Source organism: Epinephelus lanceolatus, chromosome 18 (assembly GCF_041903045.1).
Source record: "Epinephelus lanceolatus isolate andai-2023 chromosome 18, ASM4190304v1, whole genome shotgun sequence".
Lineage (NCBI taxonomy): Eukaryota > Metazoa > Chordata > Actinopteri > Perciformes > Serranidae > Epinephelus > Epinephelus lanceolatus.
The window spans coordinates 19,625,775-19,653,451 of NC_135751.1; the positions used below are offsets into that span (position 1 = coordinate 19,625,775).

The window sequence follows — 27,677 nt, forward strand, 5'->3', positions numbered from 1 at the left end:
TTATTAAAAAATAATTTTAATGTAGACAGTATAATGACACTTCACTTGTTACAGCTGGAGCACGCTAAAACAGAAAGTCCCATAAACTGTAGTATATCATACAGAAGAGGTCCTTTGGCTGCACTCAAGTGCTCCTCCATGTTTTTATGATACCATCTGGTGTGGTGTTGAGGGGGCAGCCAATGGAGTCAGCTAGAATCACAATTACAAAAATTAAGCACCAAAAATGCTACAGACAATTTACCTCTGTAGAAATCTGTTTGTGATTATTTGCATCTGTTTTTTCTTTTGCTGCTGGCACACTAAACCCTACCACCGGCCAAATATTTGTTTTCCTTTTAGTTAAAAAGAAAGAGGTAAGTCAGTTGAACAAACCAATTACAAAATGCTCAGAGCTGAAGTAGCTTCACTGACAGGTAAATGGAGTCCCCTAACATTGTGCTACAGTTGCTCATTGCCAATGACTGTTTCCTTTGTACAAGGTATGCTACACTTGGTAAATCTAATAAGTTGACATCGTTGGCGTGCACTGTCTTGCAGTATCCCCCATAAAAGGCAGTCATGAAGGTTTTCCACATTTAGAAATGTTTCATGAACCTTGGACTCTTCTGAATTAGTTTCAAAAATACCACAATAAAACTGCATTACTAGTTTTAATGTTATTTTATATAATTCAATATAACAAAAGCATTTTTCTTTTAGACGTTTAAGGTTTTTGCAGGACACTGGCAACATGGGGATTATATTTTACTGCACAAACAATGTATGGAAAACATTTTAATGCTCAGTAATTTTCCAATAACTGGAGGATGTGAACAGTCGAATACAGAGGTTGTGTGTATATTTAACAGGGCATCTTGAACCAAGGTATCTTTGTACATAAAGACACATAACAACATTCATTAGAGCAATAAGTCAGTCAAATGCATATTCTGATAATGAGCTAACAGTGATACAAAGACCTGGTAGTCATCATAATGAGCTGTATTATTAGAACTTTGATCATGGGGACTTTCCTTTAAGCTTTACCAAAATACAACATTGCTGTAGTGATCTTCTTTCTGGGTGTTGCAAAGCAAACAGATACACACATAATGTGTTTAACTGGCAGTATAACAGTAGATCTTCATGTGTAAATATGGTGTTCTGTAGCTTAATAACAGTGATTTCAGTATCTTCGGGAAAAAAAAAGAGTGCACTCACAAAACAATAGCATTCAATGGTGATAACTATACAGCATTGGTTGCATAAATAAATAAATAAATAAATAAAAATCTCAGCTGAATTAATAGTTGCGTTTGAATAGTGTGAATAACAGATTTCGTATAACAGTGAAACACTTAAACAGTTAAGTGAAAGAACAGTTCAGTGCACTAGATCAACATATTTTGGAAAAGACAGTTTGGTTGGAAGTCTGTGAGAATATTAACAGCTACGATTTGGACTTGAGAATACATAAACACACCATTATACTGTCCCAGCAGTTCCCACTTCCCACTTGTGTATGAGCTATGAGCGCACCTATGTGTGCAGCCTTGTCTTCGGCTGCTTGAAATAGTCGACCGCGTGAGTAAGACTTGCAGGCAGGCATGAGCATCTTTTTATATTGCTTGGCTGGAGAATCAGTGCAACAGATGACAAATTGCACCTGAGAAACTTTTTAATTAAAAACATTTTGCCAAGCGCAGCGCGAATGTCCTTTGTTAATGAGTTCTCGGTACGGTGCTTCAGCTGAGATTAAGGCTGGGCAATATATTTATAGTATATGGCTATTGTGATATGAGATTAGATGTTGTCTTAGATTTTGGCTATTGCAGTATCGTGAGAATTCTCTTTGTGGTTTTAAAGGCTGAATTACAGTAAAGTGATGCAATTTTCTGAACTTACCAGACTGTTCTGGTGTTCTCTTATTTGCATTTACTCACTTAGTCATTATGTCCACATTTTGACCACATGTCTTGATATTGATATTGCGATGATTTTGTAAGGTTGACTATTGGTGCTTTCACAAAATATTTGCAAGTGAGATTTTTTGATAATCATCAGTACTGTGGAGCACTTAGTGGGTAAAAGCAAATAATAGAGCAGCTAGAAGATACAAAAATTACGATATTGAAAATTTTAGATGCTGTATAGCCTCATATAATATCATATATTATATACACTGTTCAAATAAATGAAGGGAACACTTAAATCACACATTGATCTTGATGAACTAATTATTCAAGTTGAAAATCTTTACTGATGTGCATTGTGTAATTTATTGAGAACAAAATGACGGAACAACGGTCAATAGAAACCAAAATCATCAGCCCACTGAGGGCTGGATTCAAAATCACGCTGAAAATCAAAGTGAAAAAACTCAAATCAAAGGCTGATCCAACTTATGTTAATTTTATCACAGCAACTCATAATGTGACTCAGTCGTGTGTACGGCCCTCGCGTGCCTGTATGCAGTCCTGACAATATTTAGGCATGCTCCTGATGAGTCAGTGGATGGTATCCTGGGGGATCTCCTCCCACACCTGGATCAGGGAATCAGTGAGCTCCTCGACAGCCTGTGGTGGTACTTGGTGGCATCGGATGCACGATGCATGATGTCCCATAGGTGCTCAATTAGATTAACGTCAGGGGAACAAGAATGCCAGTCAATGGCATCAATGCCTTCATCATCCAGGAGCTGCCTACACACTCTGGACACGTGAGGCCGGGCATTGTCCTGCACCAGGAGGAACCCAAGGCTCACTGCACCTGGTCTGACGATTGTTCTGAGGATTTCATCCTGATACCTAACAGCAAGCTGAGTACCATTGGCTATGACATGGAGGTCTGTGCGACCCTCCAACGATATGCCTCCCCAGACCATCACTGACCCACTGCCAAACCAGTCATGCTGGATGATGTTACAGGCAGTATAATGGTAACCACGGCATCTCCAGACTCTTTCACACCTGTCACATGTGCGTGGTGTGAACATGCTCTCATCTGTGAAGAGAGCGGGGCACCAGTGGCAGACCTGCTAATTCTGGTGTTCTCTGGCGAATGCCAATTGGGCTGCATGTTGCTAGAGGACCACTAGAGGACATCAGGCCCTCATGCCACCCTCATGGAAACTGTTTCTGACAGTTTGGTCAGAAACATGCACACCAGTAGCCTGCTGGAGGTCATTTTGTAGGGTTTTGGCAGTGCTCCTCCTGTTCCTTCTTGCACAAAGGAGCACATACCGGTTCTGTTGCTGGGCTGATGCCCTTCTGTGGCCCTTTTCAGCTCTCTTCATGTAACAGTCTCCTGGTATGTCCTCCATGTTCTTGAGACTGGGAGACATAGCAAACCTCCTTGCCACCACAGGTATGGATGTGCCATCCTGGAGGAGCTGGACTACCTGTGCAACCTGATTAGGCTGCAGGTACCACCTCATGCTTCAAGTAGTGACAAGGACACCAGCAGAACACAAAACTAGAGAGGAATCAGTCAGGAAGGATAAGGAGAGAGCAACTGTCATGTAAAACCATTCCCTTTTTGGGGGTTGCCTTGCTTTTGCCTCTCCATTGCACCTGTTGTCACTTTAATTTGCACCAAAGCAGCTGAAACTGATTCACAATCACTTGTGATTCCTAAATGGACAGATTGATATCCCTGAAGTTTATCTGACTTGGTGTTATACTGTGATGATAAGTGTTCCCTTCATTTTTTTGAGCAGTATATCATATCATATATAATATCAACGTATTGCCCAGCCCTGTGTGTAAATATTTTGTGAAAGCACCAACAGTCAACACTACGATATTGTTGCAATATTGATATTGCGTTATTTGGTCAGAAATATCATGATACTTGATTTTTTTAATATCACCCAGCCCTTGCTAAGATAATTAGTTGTGACCAATATTAAAACATATATCTTCAATAGTTAACTAAAACATCACTACAGCAGGTAAATATTGTTATAGTAAAGTATAGTATAGGGTTGATCAAACAAAAAACGTTTCATATGTCTTAAGTTGACCCATTTATTTGAGTAATAACACACAAAAAAACCTTTACTATACTTAACATTTTTACACTTATCCTCATGACAGAAGTTCATTAACTGTTATCCTCCAACACTGGAAACTGTTACTGTACCACTAGTTTCAGACTGTCCAGTCCAGATACATTCAATAAGTGTGAGATTTGGAATTAAACCATACACATTTTAATAAAAGCTGAGAGCTTTAACTATGATGCAAACTCTACGCCTCAATCTTTACACTGACAAGACTTTTGTTGGGGGTGTAATGTATAACTAAGACCAATCACTGTTCTAATACTGGGGCTTCAACTACAGTTTGTTCTACAGCAGGATAACCACACACATGCTGGTACTGATGAGAGGCACTATTACACCAATACGACACTGGTTCAACACTCTGCTGCTACTTCTCCTACAGAAGTAATCATGGAAACATATCAGTAGGATGTCTGTTGGCAGTGACTTGGTTCGAATGCATTTGTCCTTCAAAATGAGACATCTACAACTTTAAAAAGTGACATTACATTCACAAACTGAAGTCTTTAGTCATTTAGGTTAACAGCAACACTTTCACAGACTCATTTATCTATATATTTGTTATTTTCTTTAGAAATACGCAATGATAAACTTAGCTTATGAACCTCTCCAAAATGGATGTAAAGCATTTTGGAAACCTGAATAACTAAATTTTGGACAACACTTATGTGTCAAAGTCTGTTTCTTATATGAAAACAATTCTTATTTAGATCAGTGACAGTCATGGTCATTAATATTGTGTTTGACCAACTGATATTGCTCATGTTTTCAAGGTGGACTGTAGACATTTTGTTCTGATAATCAAGTTTAGCAAAGTCAGTTATCCTCTGCGTTCTTCCCGATTAACTTGTGTAATAAACTGAGGACTAATAGATCTTTTGTTTCAAATAAATACATCAACAAAACAGCTAGAATTTGAGTTGGTTAAAATTATTCTGGTCATTTCCCCAAATTTAACAACCCTGGATGATGCACTTGATCCAACACCTCACATTGCCAAATATTTTAATTATCAACAGTATTTGTACATTTTCCGGTAAAATGTAACCACTCAACCTTGATTGGATAAATAAGAAAGGTTTTCTCCTTTAGACAACAAAATTATACAATATGCTTTAATGTTTAGGTCCATTGATATCTCAGTAAATACTGACAACAGTACTGTATGTGTCATGTCTGTGTTATATGAGTTATGTTTTGTTTTTTGTTTTAGCAGTTGGATTATACGAATACCGATGGAACATATTCATCACTGTGCCCTCCTGCAGAACGGTAATTGATACTGAGTCCTTTGATAGTACACTTCACCTTTAGGTGGCATCTTAAATGCTGCCCATCACACGCACAGCTGCACGTACAGTCCATGCTGATGTCTGACAACACCACCCACAGTCAGCAGCTCCTGCCTCCCTTTGACGCAGACTCCTTTTTAAGCCTGGTGCTCAGACATTCCCTCATACTGTCACTTCTGTCTTGCTGTTGGTGACAAAGTACGGTTGCGGAGGCAAGTAACGAGTGGTGTGCAGCTCCTTCTCTATGATGCAGAGTTTCTTTGGGCCATAGCTGTGTCGGAGGCCCAGCATGTCCTTGCTCTCCCAGGATCTTAGCACCCCCGGGCTGACGGCAGTGTTGGAGCCGTAGCACAGCGACTGGGCGCTGCGGCTCTTGGGGCTCTTGTACTTGTGTCCATTCTGTTTTGACGACAGCTGTCTGGGCGGGCTGTAAGGATTGCTCGGCTCCGGCTCCATGTCCACAGCTTCCATGGGAAGGCTGCCCTTGGTTGTCATCTCAATCACTTGCCGCCGGTTGCTGTAGAAGCTGTCATTAGCTTTCTCTGCTAACAAATACAGATAAACAATATGATAGGTCTTTGTCATTTCTTTTTCTTTCATGAGCCATTGCATTGTGTGCTGAGTGCAGAGCTACACAGGCAGATAAAAAATAGATCTGAAGTTAAATTTTGTTCAAAAATAAGTAAAAAAAAAAACAACAAAAAACAAAGAGAGGGGACAAGTAGTCCAACCTCACATCATCAGGCATCAACTAACTCACATTGATCATTTTATACACATGCTGTAAATGTGCATAACGTTACACATAAAAAAAAAAAAAAAAAAAAAAAGGAGAAGCGGAATATATAAACTTAGAGATGAAATCCAGCCTTTATTCATTATAAATCCATTGTAAACCTATATTTTTAGTTACTGCTATAATGAGTCGAGCACTAAATCCTATGAATTCTAGAAATCCTGTCAGTTGTTCCCAACTGATGGGTCTCAGTCCAAAAGTGGGTCGCGGGTCCATTCTAAATGGACCACAATTAACTTGAAAATGTGTCAAGTTAGTAAAAAACACACTTTATTTATAAGTACAGATAATTTACGGCACAGAGCTTTTGTTCTGAAGTGCCATATCCTGCTGTAGAGAGTAAATAACATATAGCCACTTAACAGATGCTGTGTCTCAAATCGCATACTTCCGGTAGTACACTTCCACGGAGTATACACCAGTATACACTAGCTGTCTATACACCAAGAGACAGCAAACTAGCTCAACAACATGGCCAAACATAAGTATGACGCTGAGACTGTTTGGACCTTCAACTAACAAGACTTAAAATCTTACCTACCTACCTAGACACTGGCTTGCCTATCTACTAAGAGACTAATTCTTTTAAACTAGAAGAAGCGTAAAGCAGCCTGCTTCACAAGGGACTCTTGGCTGAAGGAATATCTGGACTTACTAAACATGGAACAGGCAGCCTGCCTGTTAAAAGACTTTGAAAAGGGGCTGGAAGACCACTGGGACACTGTCCTTACACTTTTGAAACAGTTGTTCTGTTAATTGCTATTCCTGTGTTTTTCCTATCTGATTTTCCCTTGTTAAATGTACGTTAAATCTAAAAGAAAGAAATAACAATAAAACTGTTTATAACAGAAAATCTTGTTTACTTTACTTGAAATAATAGAGATGATAGATAATGTTGTATTTGCATCTTTGCAAGGAACTCTGTCTATTACTGCCTTATCTTTGATGTGTTACTCAACTGTTTTATGAGGATAATATTAACAGTAAATCAAAATATAGATTAAATGATTTTTTTTATGCATTTCATCAGCCCCGCAAATGTCTGCAGGCATTCATTTCGGGTTGCATACAGCCCTAACAGCCTCCATCAACCAGTTACAGGGCAGTCTGGGGCGAAACCCAGGGCATGGGTGCCCAGGGCCTGCACCACTCATTAACACGTCACAACGTAATGACATGACATGTCATCCCCAGTGGAAATTATGCCCTTGGTGCACAGTAATGTAGTGTGGAATCCTAATAGTGTTGTGTAAGTTGTGGTAGCTTTAAACAAACTGTTACAGGAAGTCAAAAATAGACCTCTCTACATATTTTTTTTTTAACATTTCCTGTCAGCCTTATTAATTAAAAGACTGCAAATATATTGTGTGAGAGGTCAGTTAATAATTAAGCTCCAACTACATTGAGTATTTGTTGATATTCCAGTATATGGGATTATTTTAGTACAACTCCAGCTGAGGTGGCGTGCAAGTAGATCGCTGCATAGTATATCTTGTCTTATGACATTTGTCTTGCCTTAATCAGCTGCTGTAATTTGCTCATAAAACAACTGCAGTGTGATTTTATGTCTCCAATCAGGTGCAGACAATGTATGAAAACAGCACTCACTTGAGCACTAATTGAGCCTGAGCACACCAAGCTCCAGCAATAGCCTTTTCTACTGTAACATTTCTGACTTTTTTTTTTTTTTTTTTTAATGAAATGTTTCCCAGATAACCTTTAATGTGGTCTCTTCATCAGTAGCAAGCTGTAGCTGTGCTCTGGGTCTCATTTCATGGTACAGGAAAGAGATGTAGTAAAGACAGCAGCAGCTTCAGTAAACCCACATCAGTGCTGGTAGATGAACACACACACACACACACACACACACACATATATATATATATATATATATATATATTAGTACCACAGAGGCTCATGTGGCTCACCGTGTACAGTATAGATGCATCTCATCACCACTCCCCAACTCATCTGTGTTTTGATTGCTCCTGATTGTCTCCTGTCCCCAGTCTCATTATCTAAGATTTGCTCTATTTTTATTTTCCCTAATGATCAGTTTGTTTGACAGCGCTTCGGCGTATTAGCAGCGGAGAAGCTTCAGCTGCTAGCGTGGATCACAAAGGGCCGTTTTATGTGATTGGACCTACTACACGCATGCTGGTAGCTGCCGTCCCCTCTGTGGCCACGTCTGTCAAATACAGCTAATTGATTCATCTATTAAAAGAGACTCCCGTTTCGCAGCGCTAAATGGCATCAAATACAGATCCACAAATACCTTCACTCCATACTTTGATCCTGCAGATTTTTTTTCATTTATTTTTTCTCCACTAAATTTTCAAAGCAAGGCGTACAGGCAAAAAAACGACTGTCGGTCAGAGTGGAGTCAGTGAAATTTAAGACTGCTTGTTCTTTGAAATACAACCAAAATCAATATGAAAGGCAGTGGAATATAATGTATTTAAAATACGGCTAAATTCTTGTTTTTTAAAATTATGAGACAAATCAAATCTTTAAGTTTAAATATTACCAAAGGGACCTCTAAATGATGGAATTTGGTTTTAAAGTTTGCACATAGTGTAAAATTTAGTGGTAAAATGATCTAGCAATTGATCACCAGTGATGGTACTTGGTTATCAAGTATGCCTGACTATACTCACCCATTGGCTGTTATGGTATTTTCATATCAGCATAAACACATACTATTTTCATAATGAACCTAAAATGATTATTTCATTTTATTTTATGATTTGCATTAATTTATTTTCACTTCCATCCTTTGACACTACAAACGTGTTTTTCTTCAAGACCTAAACACTTTGGCATCGTCTCGCTGATTGATACTATTTTGGTATTTGCTATTATTTCTTGTCTCAAATGCTGCTTGTCCAGGCACTGTCTGCAGACTTTCCAAAATTAGCACATGAGAAGAACAACAAACTTGCGTCTATAAATAAACTTCCAGTCCCCCTCTCTGCTGGCATTGACGGACTACGGATTAACTGACAAGGATTTTCTGTAAGCGGGAGACTTGATGGAAATTTGAATCAACTCCTATTTAAACAAAGACGTACGTGTCATTTCGAAGCACATATATGACAACACGTGTTGTGTAAACAGGATTCTTGCTGCACCTGAAGATACGAAATAAAAGACTGAAAAATGGCCACTTTGAGAGAGATGGCAGTGAAGCTTTACTAATAACTGCAACTAGCAGAACATTTTAATAACATAGTTTTTGTCTGTTGAGACAATTAATGTTTAAAACAGAATTAACCACAATTGGGATTCCATGAAACATTTTATGAAGCGTTACAGATGAATTTTCTGCCTCATGAACTTACAAACGCATCCTCATGATTACTCAGATTACAGGTTCAGTTGTTTCCGGTTCACTCAATTAAACCTAAACTCTTCTCCTTATAAGACCCTGATTAATTATGCCTGTTTTATTTATAAAGGATGTAATGGGCTGTTTAATCAGATCAAATGATGAATGGCAACGTCTGGTTCATCATGACGGCACATCTTAAACAATTTCTTACCCACAGCCTTAAGCGTGGCGTACTTGTTGAGATCCTTGACAGGCTTCTGTTGTTCGTAGGGGCTGGTGATCTGTCCCACGAGCGGGTAAGGCTGAGCTATCAAAGTCGATGCTTGAACCACGTTGTTCATCTGGTTGCTATCTAAAGGAGGGAAAACACACGCTGTTAATGCAGAAATTCAGTGTATGTTGTTTATAGCGACAAAATTCCTTTTGATCGATGTGGTAATACAGTATGTTCAAATCAAGTGTGTATATACCGTTTGCTTTAGCTATTACAAAATGTGATTAAAAATACATTTAATATTGTATGTTGAAGTACATACAGTAGTAAATGTAAAACTGTTTAAACTGGCTTGGTTTCCTGGATGTGACTGTTGCATGAGCCGAGGATATAAATCAGCTGGATGGATGGATGTGAATATAGAATAATTGTTTCTCTAACCGGGTAGTGTCACTTTGCCTTAAGTAGACTTTTCTGGGGACCCAGCTGGAGAGTCATGACTGCTCTTTGTGAAACTGTACTAATCCTACAGTAGACATCTGGTAAATTAAGGGGTTCACAGCAAAGAGACTGGCCCCCTGCCTACTGGCATGACAGAGCAAACAGATGTTCAGAGTGTCTTCTCTGGAGGAGATTAGTGGAACGTAACAATTCACAGGCAGCGGTTTGAAGAATGCTGCATGTGCTGTGTGTTATATATATCTGAGAAGAGATATCAACATGTTTATATAACACGCGATACTGATAGATTTGTGCATTGATTACTTACTAAATCACAGTGACGGTTGGTTATATTAAAGGGGGGCTTTTATGCTTTTCCTTATTTCCTGTCAGAGATATAATGATACAATATTGGTTGATCATATTAAATGTGGTAATAATTTACATACTTTGCAGTCTCAGATTAATAACACAAAATATAATCAAATAAATGATGTAATTTTAACATATCAATTGAGATTAAACTTTACTGATCTCTGTTTCAGTTTTTTCTACCTTTGAGACAAGCTCACATTAGCTCTTGAGGGATTTTTATGGAGTATTCTGCTGTGTTTGCATTATGTAGCCTACACTGCTACATGTAGCCACATGCTAATGTCAGGAAAACATATAATCTTGGTTGCTGATGTTGTTAATGTGACCTTGATTTTGGATCATATTCCTGCTGTAACAGGTCTGGTTGTGAAGATGTTGGTTTTATCTGTGATTTTCCATGGTAGAAAGCACTGCTACACTCATTAGCAATCATTCCTCAACTTCAAGTACACTGCTACATGTAGCAACATACTAATGTAAGGGAAACATATAATGTTGGTTGCTGATGTAGTTAATTTTGCCTTGATTTTGGATCATATTCCTGCTGTAACATGTCTGGTTGTGAAGATTTTGGTCTAGAAGCTTTTATTGGTATAAAAAGAAAAAAAGAAAAAGTCTCCTTTAGGTAGTATGACCAGCAAGAAATTCAGCACCAACTACAGAATGGATGTCTGTACATATGCATATAGTGCAAGTACACAAATGTTGTTTGTCCAACCCATTATGAACAAGTATCTACACATACATGCAAACACTTGAGGCCATTCTTGATAAATAGGACATAAATGGTTGCCATGTTTTATCAAAGATTAGAGAGCTGAGGTAAACACTGTATCTAACTTTCTCCATGTGTAACAAGTTGGTGATTTCTGCCAACCAGGTTTTAAAAGAAGGCACATCCTCAGTTTTCCAGAGTTAAATATTCATTTTTGCCACAGCCATGCCATGTTGTATTGTCTTTTGTTGCAAGTGGGATAGAGGTAATAGAGCCACTATACTCATTTAAAGTCATTACTCGATTTCAAGTGCACTGCTACATGTAGCGACATGCTAACATCAGGGAAATGTATAATCTTGGTTGCTGATGTTGTTCATTTTGCCTTGATTTTGGATCATATGCCTGCTGTAACATGTCCAGTTGTGAAGATTTTGATTTAAAAGCTTCTATTGGTGATTTTCCACTGTGGAGGATGCCGCTATACTCATTTACAGTCATTCCTTGACTTCAAGTACACTACTACATGTAGCAACATGCTAATGTCAGGGAAACATGTTATGTTGGTTGCTGTTATTGTTGACTTCTTCCTGATTTCAGATCAAATTCCTGCTAGGACCAGTTGTGAAGATTTTTGATTAGAACCATTTATTGGTGAGTTCTCAGGGCAAAAAGTGTTGCTATATTCCGTTCTAGTCATTCCCCTGTTCACAGTGATGGTTTAGAGACTCCAAGATTGCAGATAGGGAAGACCCTGAAAGCCTATCAATCAGAGCAGACTGGGCTTTTTCAGGAGGGGGGCATACAGAGCTAAAATGGAAATACAGTTGCTCCAGCACAGACAGTGTGAGGGAAATAATGTCTTGAGCATTTAAAGCGTGTAAACATGTTCTAGTAGAAGATAAGAATGACACTGAAAATGAGCGTAATAGGTCCCCTTTAAATATCCTGCAGGCTGTGAATCAGCACTCCTGTTGATGTAAAAGGTAACCTGACTCACAGGAATTAGCACTATTAATCCACTATGAGTCCAGCACCAATAACTTCAATATGAACCTTACAAAAATAACCATCAACTCATGATTGCCCTTGCTAATGGTTAAAGTTTACAAACTTTATAAATTGTGGGGAGTCCACTAGTCCTTGGTCTAGAATGTGTCTGATAAAAACAGATCATTAATACAGAAAATAGGTTAATTAGGCTCTTATTCCCCACTGGTCAGCAAGAAACTTTATTACTGTGCTAATTAATTTCTGAAAGTCTCAAATTATCAATGCTGTCTCATGAAATGATACAGAGGACGGCTTTGACAATCCTTTTCACTCCACCGAACCTCAACAAGGGGGTGGGGTGACGAGTAAAATCAGATTTCGAGGTCATGTAAGGTAGCAAAAGACTGATGGTGTCACGGTGTTCTCTTTATGATAAGGCTGTCTTTATAACAAGCTCCTGTGTTATCCAGCCTTATTGGAAGCCTTATTAAAAACTGTAGGCCTTGAGAAAGGCTGCACAGTGCGTTCACGTGTACAGGTAACTTATTAAGCTCAGTAATGGGTCGGTCTTAATAAACCAAAATTTCCAAATGCTTTACTTCCCTGCATCAAATCTGTCTGTGTTATCTTGTCGGGTTCCTTTCTGGGCTTGTTGACCTGTTTCAGTTTCATATAATTCACCATAAGTGGGCCATGCACACAGGCTCTCATTCAGTGTGATCTTCTTTAAGCTAAAAGTCACATTAGATGATCTGCTTCCATAGAATACATTGCACGTACCTCACAAAGGATAACTGCTTTTTAGGACATCCTGGGAACATACAGTATGTTAAACACATGTTTTCTTTCAGATAATCTCATTCAACCATGGACAACTATTCTTATATTAGCCGAACGATCCACTCTGGAGCAACTTTGTAAACTAAAGCGTTTGAGTGGTCACCTGACCATTGTGCTCATCTGATCCTCCAGTCAAGGTCAGGGTCAGGGTATCCCCTTTAAAGGCAGAAGCCACAGACAGTAAATAATTCAAATGATGATCGATGTACACTGAATGCTTCGGCCAAACTGTTTTGTATCCCAGTATATTCAGAAACTTTATTTTTTGAGTGCGTCTGAATGTCTCAAATGTCCTCTATATATAGTCTTAAGATGATAATAGATTTCACTACATCTCTTAAATGAGGACAGTGCTTTTTGTAAACGTCTGCTGCAACTTTCCTATTTTCAGGATGCCAAGCCCAATTTAAACCGAGGGGTGGTTCATGTCCTTGTTTATCTCCCCCTTTAATGTTTATCTGACTTTGTGATAACCGAGTGTCGTTTGTGCTTGTACTGTTGTCAGAGTCACAGCTTTTATGCCTGCTGCTGGAAGAAAGTAGGCCACTTCTGGAGACTTGTAAGGTTAAAGACTCCATGGTTGTTGCGGGAAATAAGCGAGTTAACACTCCAGACACAGACACCACCCCGGAACTCATAAAAGATTTAAGAGAGTATTTTGGGAGCTGTGTGCCCCGAAATAAATGGTGCAAGGAGAAGGGCGCTCTTATTTACAGGCAGCCTACTTTCAAGTTAGTGGTGAAAATATTCTATTATCTGAGAGTCAATATCTCTCCACTTCTGTCAGACTCCAGAAACTTTGTATGAGAGCATTATTTGTAACTGTTAGTTTACCTAAGTACTACGAATGTGTACACTGTTTGATAAAACACCTTTATGGACAATGAATTAACCTACTTACTGATTATGTAAGAACTGTTTTGAGTAATTCGTGGACAGGCTCTTATGTGTTCCATTATGTCGTACAAAATCAAGATGTATAAAGCATGTTGGAAGTGTGTAAAAAGACAATACATAAAATACTTTATTTTGGTGTGATGCTGTTAATATAAAGCAATCAGAGTACACAGTTCTTTAATAAGTTAATCATTAGCTTGACAAAGTCATTCATGCTGTTTGAAAACTGATAGTTTGTTCATGAAGCATTAACAAGTTTATACAAAGGCTCATTTTTCTTTATTAATTGTGAAGACCAGACACATTTCCTGACCAAAAGCTTATTATCCCAAAGCAAATTAAAAGTATCAGTCAAAATATCTTAATTATCTAAAAGAGACAAATTCAGCTGCATTTATGCCTGTAGCCTGATACAATCTGATATAGATGATTAGACATTAGTGAGAGGAAAACATGCACCTTCACATTTATAACACTGCTGCTACACATGAGCTCCAAACATCACAGTATTCATAACCATTTTTGAATGGCAAGTCCAAAGTATTGCACACTGCATGAGCCCTATTTAGCAAATGTATGTTATAGGGGTGTAATGATCGATCTGGATCAATATTTCAGTTAAATGATCAACGATCCAATGTCATCGATGCAAAGTGAAAACATCGATCCATATTGTTATCTTTGGGATATGCTTTTATTTTGAAAGTCTGTGTCACCGTCAAACAGTTGAGAGAAAGACGATGAGGATAACGTTTATTTAATCGGGAATACATCAGTAGAGTGGAAATATTTCGGATTTCCGTGAAAATACAGGTCAACAGACAGAGCACATAGCTATGTAAGTAATGCTGTTATGAGAAATAAAATGACGTAAGGTTACCCGCCTGGACGGCCATCTCATTCTGCTAACTTCTCACTACAGCAACATTAGCTGCTCTGTTTCAGCAATGAAAAAACGTGCATGCAGACTGATATTAAACTGAGCTGTTCTGTTAGGAGATGCAGTGACTTAAACCAACAGTGAGTAAGAAAAAAAATAACGTTACATGTAGTCTGATAAACTATAAGTAGAGGAAAAAGTCTGCTAGCCGCTAGGCTAATTTATGCAATGTAAACATACTAAAGCTAATAATGGGTCACTAGCAAAAACAATTGTTTTGATACTTATGTTAAATGATGTTGTTAATCCATGTTTTATTGCTGTTGGATGAAGTTTGCCATCAGGGTTTTAAACCAGATAGACCTGGAATTTTTTGAAAAAGATGATGGTTTGGGTTAAAATGAAAAGATTTCTTTCAGAAAGGATTTTCTGATAGAAAGCTCTGAAGGTTAACATATCCCATGTGCTGTTTTATATGTGTTAGTGGAGTCAGTTTAAAGTGAACTTTACAGTTATTTACATTATTTGTGTTATCATACAAAAGCAAAAATAAAGGGGTTGCAGCTTCCTCTGTGACAGAATGTGTTAAATGGGCAGATAATATTGTCTCATATCGATTGCAGGCCCCTAAATTGCATCAAACTGAAATTGTATCGTGGCAGACTTTGTAATATCGTTGTCCAGAGAACTGATATGATATTGTATTGTGATGAAACTTGTGATTTACACCCTTATGTTACAGTATTATGATTGAAAGATATTACAGTTGCAATATAAGTTGCAATTTCAGTGGGAATGGTAATTTTTGCATTTCATTTTCACTGAAAAAAATATGAAAATAATAATGATGGGATTTTTGCTGGGACCGCTACCAAACAAGCATGTTCCCTTACATCTGAAATATGATTTGGAGACTGGAGAACCTCTGTTGCACCACAACGCTCCTTTTAAAATAGTATGTTGTGACACAGTTTACCTTTTTAAAAAAATTTCAGCTCCTGTGATTTGGATATTGCACTTGGCCATTTTGCAATTTCGATAATGCGTCAACTAATTATGCAGCCCTATTACATAACATTACTTTTTATCAGTACTGTGTCCTAGAGCCATCACTCGGCCTTACTTCAAAGCATTTCATATTAGTTCAGCTTGACTGATATAACCCTGACTTCCTTTCTTGAGCTCCTGCATAGAAAACAAATATTTAACAATTTTTACTAATAATACCTCAAACTATTTAGGTGCACAACTTTTGTGAAATAGCCTATGATGCTCTGGAACAGCCTTATTTAAATTACTGTCTAATTTTGTTAGTAATGCATGGTGCAGCTGGAGCTTTGGGATATGACAGTCAGGTTGGTGTAGAAAGCTATTTTTTTCCCTGCACTATTAAAATAAACTTAAGCTGAGACTTCCCTTTCATCAGTTGCATTTAATAGTAACGGCTGGAGGTGCACCACTCAAAATAGAGAGGGGAATTAGAAAGCAATAATGACTCATATACATTTTGTCTTCACACCAACATTAAACCAACATTAAAGTGAGCAGACAAATTGTGTTTTTACACTTGGTGAAATGTTGGAAAACTGATTAAAAATAAGTTTCAGTGGTCGATGGTCCCACTGTATCTGTGGTGGCAGCGGTCAGCATGGTGAAAACTGAAGCTAAAAATCTGTACGTTTCTCATTTCACTATTAAGAGTGAAATAACCCATCAGTCTCCATCCATTTTAGAGCTCTCACTTTTGTCAGTCGGTAATTATCTCCTTAAAGATTTGAGGCTTCGGCATACAGTTCAGAGTAGAGTACGTGGCAGGTGGAAAATAGAACCATAGGTAGGCTCTACATTTGGTAGCAATTTCTCAGCTGCTGTCAGAGGTAATGCTGCTAAAATACATTTCTATCTGGCAGTGAGGAAATGGACTGTCATGCACCAGTGGAGTGTTGGCAGTGAGCGGAGACTTTGTTCTCTCTGGCTGACTGCCTGGAGTAAAAAGAGGCCACACTTCACAATTGCCCCGTGCGCATATGGCCAGCAGGACATGAGCATGATAGCACGGGTAGCCAAAGAAGCCCAACTCACAAAATCTGCATTGCTAGCATCTTGAAGAGAATGAGAGCTCATAGCACAGTCTACAAGATTCTTTTTGTTATCTTAACACATGAGGAACATGGGGCTCCTTTCTGGGGCATTTCAATCATCGCTTTGCACCACTGTCTGTAATATATAGTGACTGTTACAGCTGGAGCACAGTCACACCTGCTGCCAGAGAGCACAGCAGGAGAGGACAAGTACAGGACGGATCCATGTGGCAAAGAATATCACTTCACCTCTTGCAACCTTGGAAGGATTGCTGTCAAGAAAGCAACAATCATGCCTGTGCTGCTGCCAACTCTATTACACAGAATCCCTCCAGTACATCCCTCCGTACAGCTGTGACCCAGCTCCCTGTGTCCAAGGTCACCTCTCAAATGAAGAGTTACAGCTTTCTTTTCTTCTCTGTCGTAATGTATGATTTGTATAGCAACATTTAATCTGAATTAGGGATGGGGCAATACACAACTTTATTATTGGGATAAAAAACACAAGTTGATTGTGGTGAATTTCCATTATCAGAAAAATTGTGAACATCGTGTCAGATATATCACAACATTTTTGTGACTATAGGTGTGTGACACTGTAGGGTTGACTATTGGTGCTTCAAAAAATTTGACACAGTAGATTTTTGATAAATAATTGTCAGTACTGTAGATATGATCACTAAGTGGCCAAAGGCAAATAACAGGGTGTCCACAGGTATCAGACGGTTAAATTTAATGCTTTCTAAAGACACCTAACCAAATTTAGGACAGAATTTTGGACAAATCATGCTTTACTTATTCAAACATTGCAGGTAAGCAATGAAGGCAAGTTGTATATATGTGGTCTTGTGCAGAGTTATGTGTTATGTAGGAATATGAGAGTTATTATAGTGAATTAAGTCAATCTACGTTTTGCCAACAGGTAAGTAGGGAAAATGACAGTATTATAGTTTTTTGAAAAATTGTAACATTAGAAATATGGATTTAAACATAGAAAGGCTTCACTCATTTTCATAAAAATATATTTAAAAATGGATAGATGAAATGTTTGTGGTAGTTAAAACCTCAAACATTCAAATTTAAGACTATTTATTGGTGTTTAATGCCTATTATTAAGGCTTACTTGTAACATTGAACTTGAGACATTTAAGACTTTTTAAGGACCTGAATAACAGTTTGGTAAATTCAGAAAATTACATCACTTTACTGTAATGTCCTTAAACCCAGAAAAAAAATACTTACAATATTACCATTTATAAAATCTAAAATGATATCTGGTGTCACAATGTCAATATGATACTGATATATTTCCCAGCTCTGATGTTTACTAAAATAAGATGTGTCCAACATGTGATGCAATAAAAATATTTATCTTTTAATTAAAGTTAAATTAAAGGGATCCAAGTGTGTTTTAGTGCCATTTAAAGGGTCTTAAGCATATCTTGATGATTACCAAGATAATATTGTGAATTGCAAGTATTTTGTCCAGGATAATGGTAACATGAAATTATCATATTATCCCATGCTTATAAAATTTAAGTATTTTTTAACATTTAAACCACAAAATTGTTTGTCGAAGGTGCTCCACAGCAACTAGAGCTTCTGGCTTGTGGCTTGTCTTATTTTGATAAACCAGTTAACCACCTGAAAACCTACAATGTGTGGATAGGGTGAATGCAAATTTAGTGTGTGTACAGTATCACGAGAATGCAACAGTTGCCTTAACACTGCTATAGACAAGAAGCCTCCTGTTATAATCTGGATGACAGACTTACAGTAAAACTAAATATAAATATATAATGATCATCAGGTGTAACACTGTTTTCTGACTCAAAGAGGGAGGCAGGTAGGGTCAGTCACCTGCAAATTTTTCAAAGCAATTCAATTGTCATTTTTTGTTACAAAAGTGACATGACCTTTAAGTGTCTGTAGTGACTACACTTTTTTTTTCAGTACGCTGATGTCCTGTTATCTCACATCATTGATCAGTTTCTTTCATTTACTCCAGGGACTGGAAGAAAAACTGGGATTTTAAATCAGGACAGAAGTTTCTCACCTACAGTCTCTGTAATGTAAGAGTGCTCACTGCAACATGTTAACACAGCTACTGCTTTCAAAAAGGTGAATACAAACAATTTAATTGATGAACCACAGTATTGAACTTCACACTTATGAGACAGAGTAACTATAAAATATGTATTTAGCAAGTAAATCATCAATGCATTGTTTCATTGACTCATGCTGCATCTTACACTACAATACCTGATTAAAAAAAAGAATAATACTGTACATAGAATATTAAAGGAAGAATATAGTATCTCTCTCAGAAGATCAGTCCTAACGTGTTGGCTGATTTTTAATGAACTGATAATTATTCTGTGAGAAGGCAAGGTAAGACAGAAAGCGCAATGATTAATTATTACCATGTCAGTGCTGACATCTCACCTCGAGGAGAAAAAAAAAGCTCAGCTGAAACAAAAAAGACATCTCGCTCTTAAAATAGAATTCCTTTCACTTCCTGGGGTTAGTTTGAAGTTTAACTGCATTTCCCACTTCAGTAATATTTATAGTAATTATGATAGGATGGTAAAATGTGAATACAAAGTTATGAGGTGACATAAAACACAGTGGCCTTGTGGCAGCCATGTAATAGATCACATTTGTGTTTAAAGACACACACACAAGAAAACCTTAACCGTCTGTATCCTGTCATTAACTGGGTTGTTATTACAAAACTGTTCTGCAACCACGTAATGCACATTTCCTGGATTGTTTGTTGGGGATCAGTCATCAAGAACCTCAAAGCCTGCACGCACAATTGTCGCCACAAAAGTTTAATAAAGACACTGTTAGAATGTTTGAAAAGTGGAAACCATATTCCTAATGCACACCTATAAGCTGACAAGCTCTATGATGTTAGGTGTAGTTAAACATCCAAACTGCCCAGGGCGATAACACAATAGATAGCATAGCAGCCATGACAGCTGACAATGCTTCAAATGTTGCTGCAACAAAGCTGCATATAGTAAAACATGGATGCTTCACACACATCTTCAACCCGGCAACTCAGAAGATCTAAACATTTAGTACAGTTTCAAGGTGGACACCCAAGATTAGTGTCACCAGTTCAGTATGTGTCCAACATCTCCCATTCTGTTCCTGAGATATGGTGTTAAATACTGGCCTGACAAGAGTTTCTTATGATGTCACAGTAAAGTTGATCTTTGGCCTTTTGGATATAAAATGTCACTGATTCATCATTTTATTCCGTTAAACATTTGTGTCAAATTACGTCCAAATTAATGATTCTTCAGTCATGGCCAAAAACATGTTTTGTGAGGTCACAGTGACCTTGATCTTTGGCTTTTGACCACCAAATTCTAATCAATTCATCGTTTAGTCCAAGTGGATGATTTTGCCAAATTTGAGGGAGTTCCATTGAGTTGTTCTTGAGATATCGCGTTGAGAAGAATGACTTGGACAGAAGGTCACAGTGACCTTGCGCTTTAACCATTGACTACCAATATCTAATCAGTTCATTGTTGAGTCCAAGGGGACATTCGAGCCAAATTTGAAGGAATTCCCTCAAGGTGTTGTGAGAAGTCGTGTTAATGAAAATAAGACAGATGCGAGGTCATATTGACCTTGATCTTTGACCTTAAACTACCAAAAATTGTCATTTTGTCCGTGGCTGTTTCTGCCAAATTTAAGGGAAGTTCCATCAAGGCATTCTTGAGATATCACATTGATGACAATGACATGGACAGAAGGTCACAGTGACCTTTGACCACCTATATCCAATTCATCGTTGAGTCCAAGTGGATGTTTGTGCCAAATTTGAAGAAATTCCCTCAAGGTGTTCTTGAGATACAGCGTTCACAAGAGTGGTACGTACAGATGAACTGATGGACAACACCAAAAACATAATGCCTCCAGCCACGGTTATCGCCAGTGCAGAAGTATAAAAAAAAGTAAATCAAAGCCATACTTCAAAATATCAAAAATATATCTTAATTTTTCTCTCACACTGTTATATTATATCTTGCCTTCATTTCTGCCATTTTCTGAACCTTGCACCTATGTAGTGTGCGTAGAATTACTCTACTTAAACTTTGCAAAATCTGACATACAGTAATTGTCACTGTTTTAACAATTAAACATTTTGGAGTTTACTATCTTGATTTAAACTAAAATTATGCATTCGACGAGATGAGTTTCAATTACTTGCTGCCACAGTCTGCTCACTGATAATGCATTAATATTTGTGTAACTAAAGCCTCGCTATGCACTGTATGATGAGGTAATTTGAGATCGGCATTCAGCTGCAATGTGTGCCAAGAACAGGCGGGTTTTCATTCCAGCCACAGATTACACCAGGTGTTTTCACTAATTAGCAAACCTCCCAAACTAATCATGGAGATCACCTGCTGTACTCCTCAACTGTAATGAGAACAAGCAAACTGCTGGTCTTCCACAGCTAATGAATAATCACAGATAGTGATGTGATCAACAAAATGTCTTGAGAAGCAGCTAGCTGAAAGGAATTCAGTGTATGACTTAATGGGATTCATTTGGTTTGTAATTACTTACACTAGGTCATAATGAGGTTTGATTCCTTATTTTACTGATTCTTACTTCGACTGTACAGGATATGAGGTGTCATTCTTTCACTATAAACTGCATTGGACCTAATCAGTATCAGGAGAGTATATCCTCAGTGCAACCAAAGATTTTATTTCCTCTTTAAAAGTCAGTGATTCAGCCAGAGCAGGTACTTGTAAATGAAGAATACCTACATAAAAGTGCTGCTTGACTGGGTCTGTTAAACTTTCCTCTAATATGAGATGCCATTTGCCATAATTATCCAGCTTGCAAGGGGAGGGAGGGAAGGGGGGAGACCTTTATTGACTGGAGCAGGTGAGCATTAATAAGAACTTCTTCTGTCGGTGCATGTCTGTGTGGGTGTGTGTAGGCGTTGGTGTTGATGAACAAGAGAATGAGAGTGCGATATAATGTGTGAGGCCATTGCATACAATAAGCATTGGCTTAGAAGCAGGGCTCGAGGTTGTCGGTGGTAATTAGTGTATATGTTAAGTGATTGCTGAGGGCATGGCTAATTGCTTCACCAGCTCGCAGGATTGTTGATGGACCTTTTTCCTTCCACCACTTCAAGTTCTATAGTTAATTCAGGAAAAGGCAAGCAAATAACAGGCCTCACAATTTTAGGTGCATATTTGTTTAAAAAAAAAAAAAATCTAGGGAGTTCATGATTAGATTTTTTTGTGGTGGTGCGATTTTAATCAGCAAAAGCAGATGGCAGCAGCATTAATGAATATGGAACCAAGTGTGTATGTAGGTGTATCGCTGTGTGCTGCTGATGTCACAGTACTTACGGAGACTGTTTACTGTGACTCTGGTTTGTATGTTCTCGTAGTGCTGGCCAAGTCCAATGTCATCCGTATGTTCTGAGGCAGGATGGCGGATAACATGTGCAAGAGCTCTGGAAAGATGAAGAACAATCTTAGAGAGGACATTTTCAGTAAATAACAACTACAGATTCTGTGCACTCCAGCGTTCGCTAACAAGCCTTCCTAAATGACAAAGTAAAGCGTTTGTGTCCTCTGAAATAACCCATGTGACAGTTTGAAAAACAAAAAGGAGCTTTTTTTTTATCTGCCACCTCAAAGTTTACAGAGGTGTATTTGGTTAAGGTTAGGAAAGATAACCTTCATGGTAAACAGAATACAACTCTGACTGTTTTTAGGAGACAAGAAAACAAAATGTGGTCTCTGGTGTCAGAGTCACATGCTTCGTAAGGCCCGATCACACAGAAAGCATTTTGCAGGTTGCTAAACGTGAGGCAGTAATCAGTATCTAGTTACCAAAATGGACAGGCAGAGGGTACTTGCTCCAGCTCTGGTTGAGGGTGAGAGGCTATAAGCAAATAGTTTGTCAGGCACAGGGAAACGGAGATCTGTGTGGGTACATGAGACCCTAAAAAAGAGGCTGGATCATGGGGAGTACCGCCAGTTGGTCCAGGAGCTTCTCCTCCATGATGGCCGTTTTCAGGCACATTTTAGGCTATTCTGAAGCGGTTTGACAACCTATTGGTTACCATTGGGTTGTATAGCTCTGGGTATCCAGCAATCACTACCACCAGTTTCTCCTCCATTGTTTACCAACTGTAAACTTGTTGTCATGACCACCACAGAAGGCCCGCCTCTCAAATCATCTGATTGGATAATGGGAAAAAAGTTGATGGAAAAAGAGATGACATGGAGCGTTTCAACTCTGAGTTGAAGTTTTTTCAACTCCAGGAGTTCAGAGCGCTCCGGCAAAAACGCCATGCACCTAGAGCGCAGAAAAGCGAGGCGCTTCGCAATACAAAAACAGTGAGCAAAAAGCTTCATTCTCATTAAAAACAATTACAAATGTCGCCTCCAGCAGCTAAAACGCGTCTGTGTGATCAGGGCGTAAGGCAGTCAGTGGTTTAGGTTGGTTAGAATTAAAGTAGCAAATGCTGCAACATCCTGACACTTAGTCCTTAAGGCCTTTACACATTAGGAGCGTTACAAGTAAATGACACGAAAATGCCAAATACTCGCATATTAATATTTTGCATCAAGACTATTCAAACTGGCAGCATTGTGAATTTGGAATAGTTGCAACACTTGTTCACGAGAAGATTTGAGAGTGAATAAATTTGCTGGCAGCGATGCAAATTTGCGACAATACCGAGACTGTATTAACCTCGAGCTGCGACTGGCAGTCTTTGTGAGGTAAGTTGCAGTATTAGTTATTTTATCGAGTTTTGTTTTAGTGGAAAGCTCTGAGTGAATTTGAGTTACCGGCAAAAGGTAAGAACGCTGGCCTGAGATGCACTGCCTGTTAAGGTTGAAATGAATTATAAGTTTTCTGTCTTGGTTCAGACTACTGAGCCTCCGTGTTGTGGTTTCCTAATTCACAAGTGCAGTGTGATTGGTTAATGCCTCTATTTGCAGTGCGGAAACTCAGAAAACTCAAACTTACGTTGCTTTTTCGCAGCGCAATATTTGCCTTCTTTGTGAAAGTACTCATAACAGAAACAACTGTTTAATAAAAAAAAATATATATTGATATGCAAATTAATCGTAAAAAAACAAAAGCCCCAAGTGTATAAAGGCCTGTCAGTATGGGTCAAACTCCAATAACACTGGATCCTACATTTCCCATAATGCAACCCCCCTTGCAACGACCCTTGATTTATGCATCTCAAGTTCATAAGACAGGATTTCTGTTAAAAAAATGTATCAGCCCCAGTTCAACATTTTTCAGACTGCAGGACGCAGCTCCCTCCAAAGCCACAGCAAACATTATACAAAGTGTTTCCACAGCCTGCTGAGTGACACTCCTCGTGAATGCTCCTTCAAAAGCTTGACTCTAGACCTGCCTGCACTCTTGCACTCACACACACATTCATATTGAAACCATGTTATTTTCTTGGGTAAGAGATGTCAGGGGACATAATTACTGAATAGTTTCTTATACCAGAGGGGTTGCTAGTGGCTGTTGGTAAGCCTGTAACAGCGATGGTGGCTGGAAAACTGAGCAAACCATGGTATTCAGATGAGGTTGCATACCAAGTCAGTTGGGCCAGCCACTGCAGTTTAACCCGAGCAGATACGGTGTGCTGTAGATATAAGGCTGGGTCATACCGTCCAGTATCTGCTCTTTGCTCGGGGGGATTGTAGGATTTAAAGGCAGCTTTCTGTATGTTATGTCAGGGATAGATGAAGGCGTTGCCTGTCAGAAGGCTCAGTAGTTTTATGGCAGCCTGATACCCACTGCAGGGCCTAATGAACGGTGAAAACATAATTCAACATGAATACTGGGCCTCCATAGGAATGCTTACCCAACATTTGGCAAATTTTCTAGTGTACTAATAACTGCCGGCAATGCTGTTAGGTGCGGTTGGGGGTGACCAAAAGTGTGCTGTGTCACACGTACACCTACTGTCAGCCAACAGTGACGTCAAAGAGTGCCAACCCAAACCCTGAGTGTACTTCGAGCGCAGACAGGTGAGAACTTTAACCACTGGATGTCAGCAAAAACAGACTGTCAACTGGTGTCCATTTTTTTTAAGTCACTTGGAAACCGCTTTTCTGAATTAACCTTCGAAAACTGTAAGTGCACTGAACACTATGTCCAGGGCCTGTTTACTTCAAAATCTTTATGGTACAAGTTCAGCACAAGTACTATAGTCTATATTTAAAATTCTATGCTCCATCAAAATCCATGTAAATTAGGGTGTAGCCTACAAGTTAACTCATTATACATGTTCAACAACATTCAAGAAAAAATATATCTGTAGTATAATTGCCTCATGCTTTAGTGTCATTTTAGCCTATTCGTTTTAAAGGATGGAAACTGGGCTGCTACAGGCTGATACTCTTTCACACAATGACAATGACGACACACTCTCCTCAGTGCAGACATTGTTCAGCCCAAAATCAGTCTCTTGAGTAGGCTGCAAGAGTAATAAGCCTCTTTGTGTACGTATGTGAAGTGTGTTTGAGGAAAGATTTAGAGAAAGAGAGAGAGTGAAAGAGTGTGTCTGTGTGTGTACTAACTATCTGTGAGTGTTTGATGCTCAAGCATGTCTGCCGTATGCAGATTTGGGCACTTTTCCAAACACTGTAGTACATTTTAAAAACAAAAGTGGTGCCTTTATGACAAACTGTGGATGTACATGTTGCAGATGGTTTTGATGTGTTACAGAATTTGATCTGGAGATTTAAAAAAGAAAAAGATGTTTTTACCAAAATGGTGCAACACAGTGGACCTTGTGCCTGGGCTCAATTGTGACATACTGAAAAGAAATAGACATATTTTTTTGCCAAACCACAATAGATTCAAGCTTTTTTGTGTCAACCATCACTTTCTGAGTTATATTCGGGCAGAAAATTCAGTTGTCTCCTGAGCAGATACACATGCATATCACAATTCTTTTTAAATTAAAGCCTGAGGCCAAGGGCAATGTAATAAACATAAAAAGACACTTTTATTTGTAACACTGACAAAATGTGCTTGTGATTTACTGTTATGTAGACAGTAACGAGGTTGAGTGTCATCAGACTTGTCTCTGGAGAAATTGATGTCAAATTGAACTGAATCAATTTCCCTAATCCCTGGCTGATATAAATTTGAACGCCTTTTCCAATGTGTTACAGTTTTAATTACAAAATAACTTGTTGCTTTGTGACTTTTTGATAAAATTGTAGTGTTTCACACACAGAGGGGAGTGTGAGGAGCAAATAACTCTCTGAAACGAGAGTGAAAAATTGTAAACTGATGACCTACCTTGACATATTTTCTCGGTGCGGACGGTGCGTCTTTTCCAAACCGAGCTTGGTGAAAATTCCTATCAGTGCCATTATGGCCACGACCCCGCATATGACATACACAATCAGATTGGTTTTATCCTTGGCGGCGTCCAGTGCCACGTCCACTTTTGGCGGCGTTCCTCCTGTCATCATCCACGGCGGGGTGTCGTAGTTCTTACAGGTGGTCTGGTCCAGCCGGGAGCTTTTAAACGCGCAGCAGAACCTGAAGCCACAGGTGCCGCAGCAGTACAGGTAGCTGCCCGTCCTGCACACGAACGGCGGATCCCACTGGCCCATCACGTCGTAGTAACCGCGGCACTTGTCCTCCATGTGCGGGGTCTCCGTGACTGCGATCTCCCCATCCTTTGAGTCGTTAAACCCGGTCACCAGCATGAAGTCGTCGACGGTCTGACCCGGCTCGCCCTCTGCATCGCACACCATAACTTTCACCAGAAAGTACCCGAGCAGCAGCTCCGTGCCCCGCATCGTTGCTCACTTTTTATCCCGCACTTGACGCGCTGAGAAGCTCACAAGCCCGGACGCATCTTCCGAGGAGACGAGACACAGCCATGCGTAAATGTGTTTAGGCTGATTCCAACTTCCATGCGTAAAAGCACAGTGCGCCCCTGTACTTTTCTCTCCTTGTTATTGAACAAAGACAGTTCAAGCTCTTTCCAAAGGGGCAGCCTACTGTAGTGAACAGTTGGAGAGGGGCAGCATCACTGAAGCGGTGCACCTGACTGTGCTGGAGGGTGTCAGACACCTCTTAGGCTGCTTCACTCCACAGAGCCGGTCACAGATACACAGAGAGAGAGAGAGAGGGAGAGAGGGTTAGGGTGAGAGCCATCGCAAAGTAGAAGAGACCCGATGAGTGAGTGAATCAGCGGGAGAGAAAGGAAAGAGCCAATGAGAGGGAGAGAGCTGTGCGCAGTAGCTCTAATTACAATCCTTACAGCCAGTCATTATTGTGTGGAGTCTTAAAATTGTCTGTAATGGCACAATCCGCGATCCAGATCACCCCAACACCAAAATTCAAAACACAGAACTGGAAGCTGCAGTCACTTCATAAGTGATTTAAAGTGCTGTGATGCAGGCGCTTGATAGACACACTGAAGTCCAAGTTATTGATGATATGTTTAAACATTTGTTTTTGCATGGGAGTAAAGACATACACAAAACACAAAATGCTGTTTTTTAAGGTAAAAGTCCACCTGCACAAATGAACATTTATGCAGGTTAAATGCACAGATGGCTCATGACAAGACATTGATGTGTCTGTTATTATTATTCAAATATATTCTGTGTTTTCATGCCTGCTTGGGCTTAAGGAAAGTGATGATGATTTCTGTGCTGAACTTCAATTAAAAGCCTAGGTCCTTTTACTGGCCTGGTGTGGCTACACATTTTGACAA

At 39.0% G+C, this 27,677-nt stretch overlaps 1 protein-coding gene across 2 annotated transcripts; it reads right to left on the reverse strand.

Annotated features, from left to right (window-relative positions):
* Positions 1-27,041, reverse strand: shisa9b (shisa family member 9b). Of its 2 annotated transcripts, none has more exons than XM_078161466.1 (4): positions 26,243-27,041; positions 22,297-22,403; positions 9,679-9,819; positions 1-5,882 (listed from the first exon to the last, which is right to left on the reverse strand). In XM_078161466.1, the coding sequence occupies exons 1-4, from the start codon at positions 26,749-26,751 to the stop codon at positions 5,503-5,505; spliced, it is 1,137 nt and encodes a 378-aa protein (XP_078017592.1). In that variant the 5' UTR covers positions 26,752-27,041; the 3' UTR covers positions 1-5,502. The 2 variants fall into 2 exon arrangements, with proteins under 2 accessions (XP_078017592.1, XP_033501586.2); XM_033645695.2 differs by having other exon boundaries at positions 1-5,885.
* Positions 27,042-27,677: the final 636 nt, after the last annotated feature.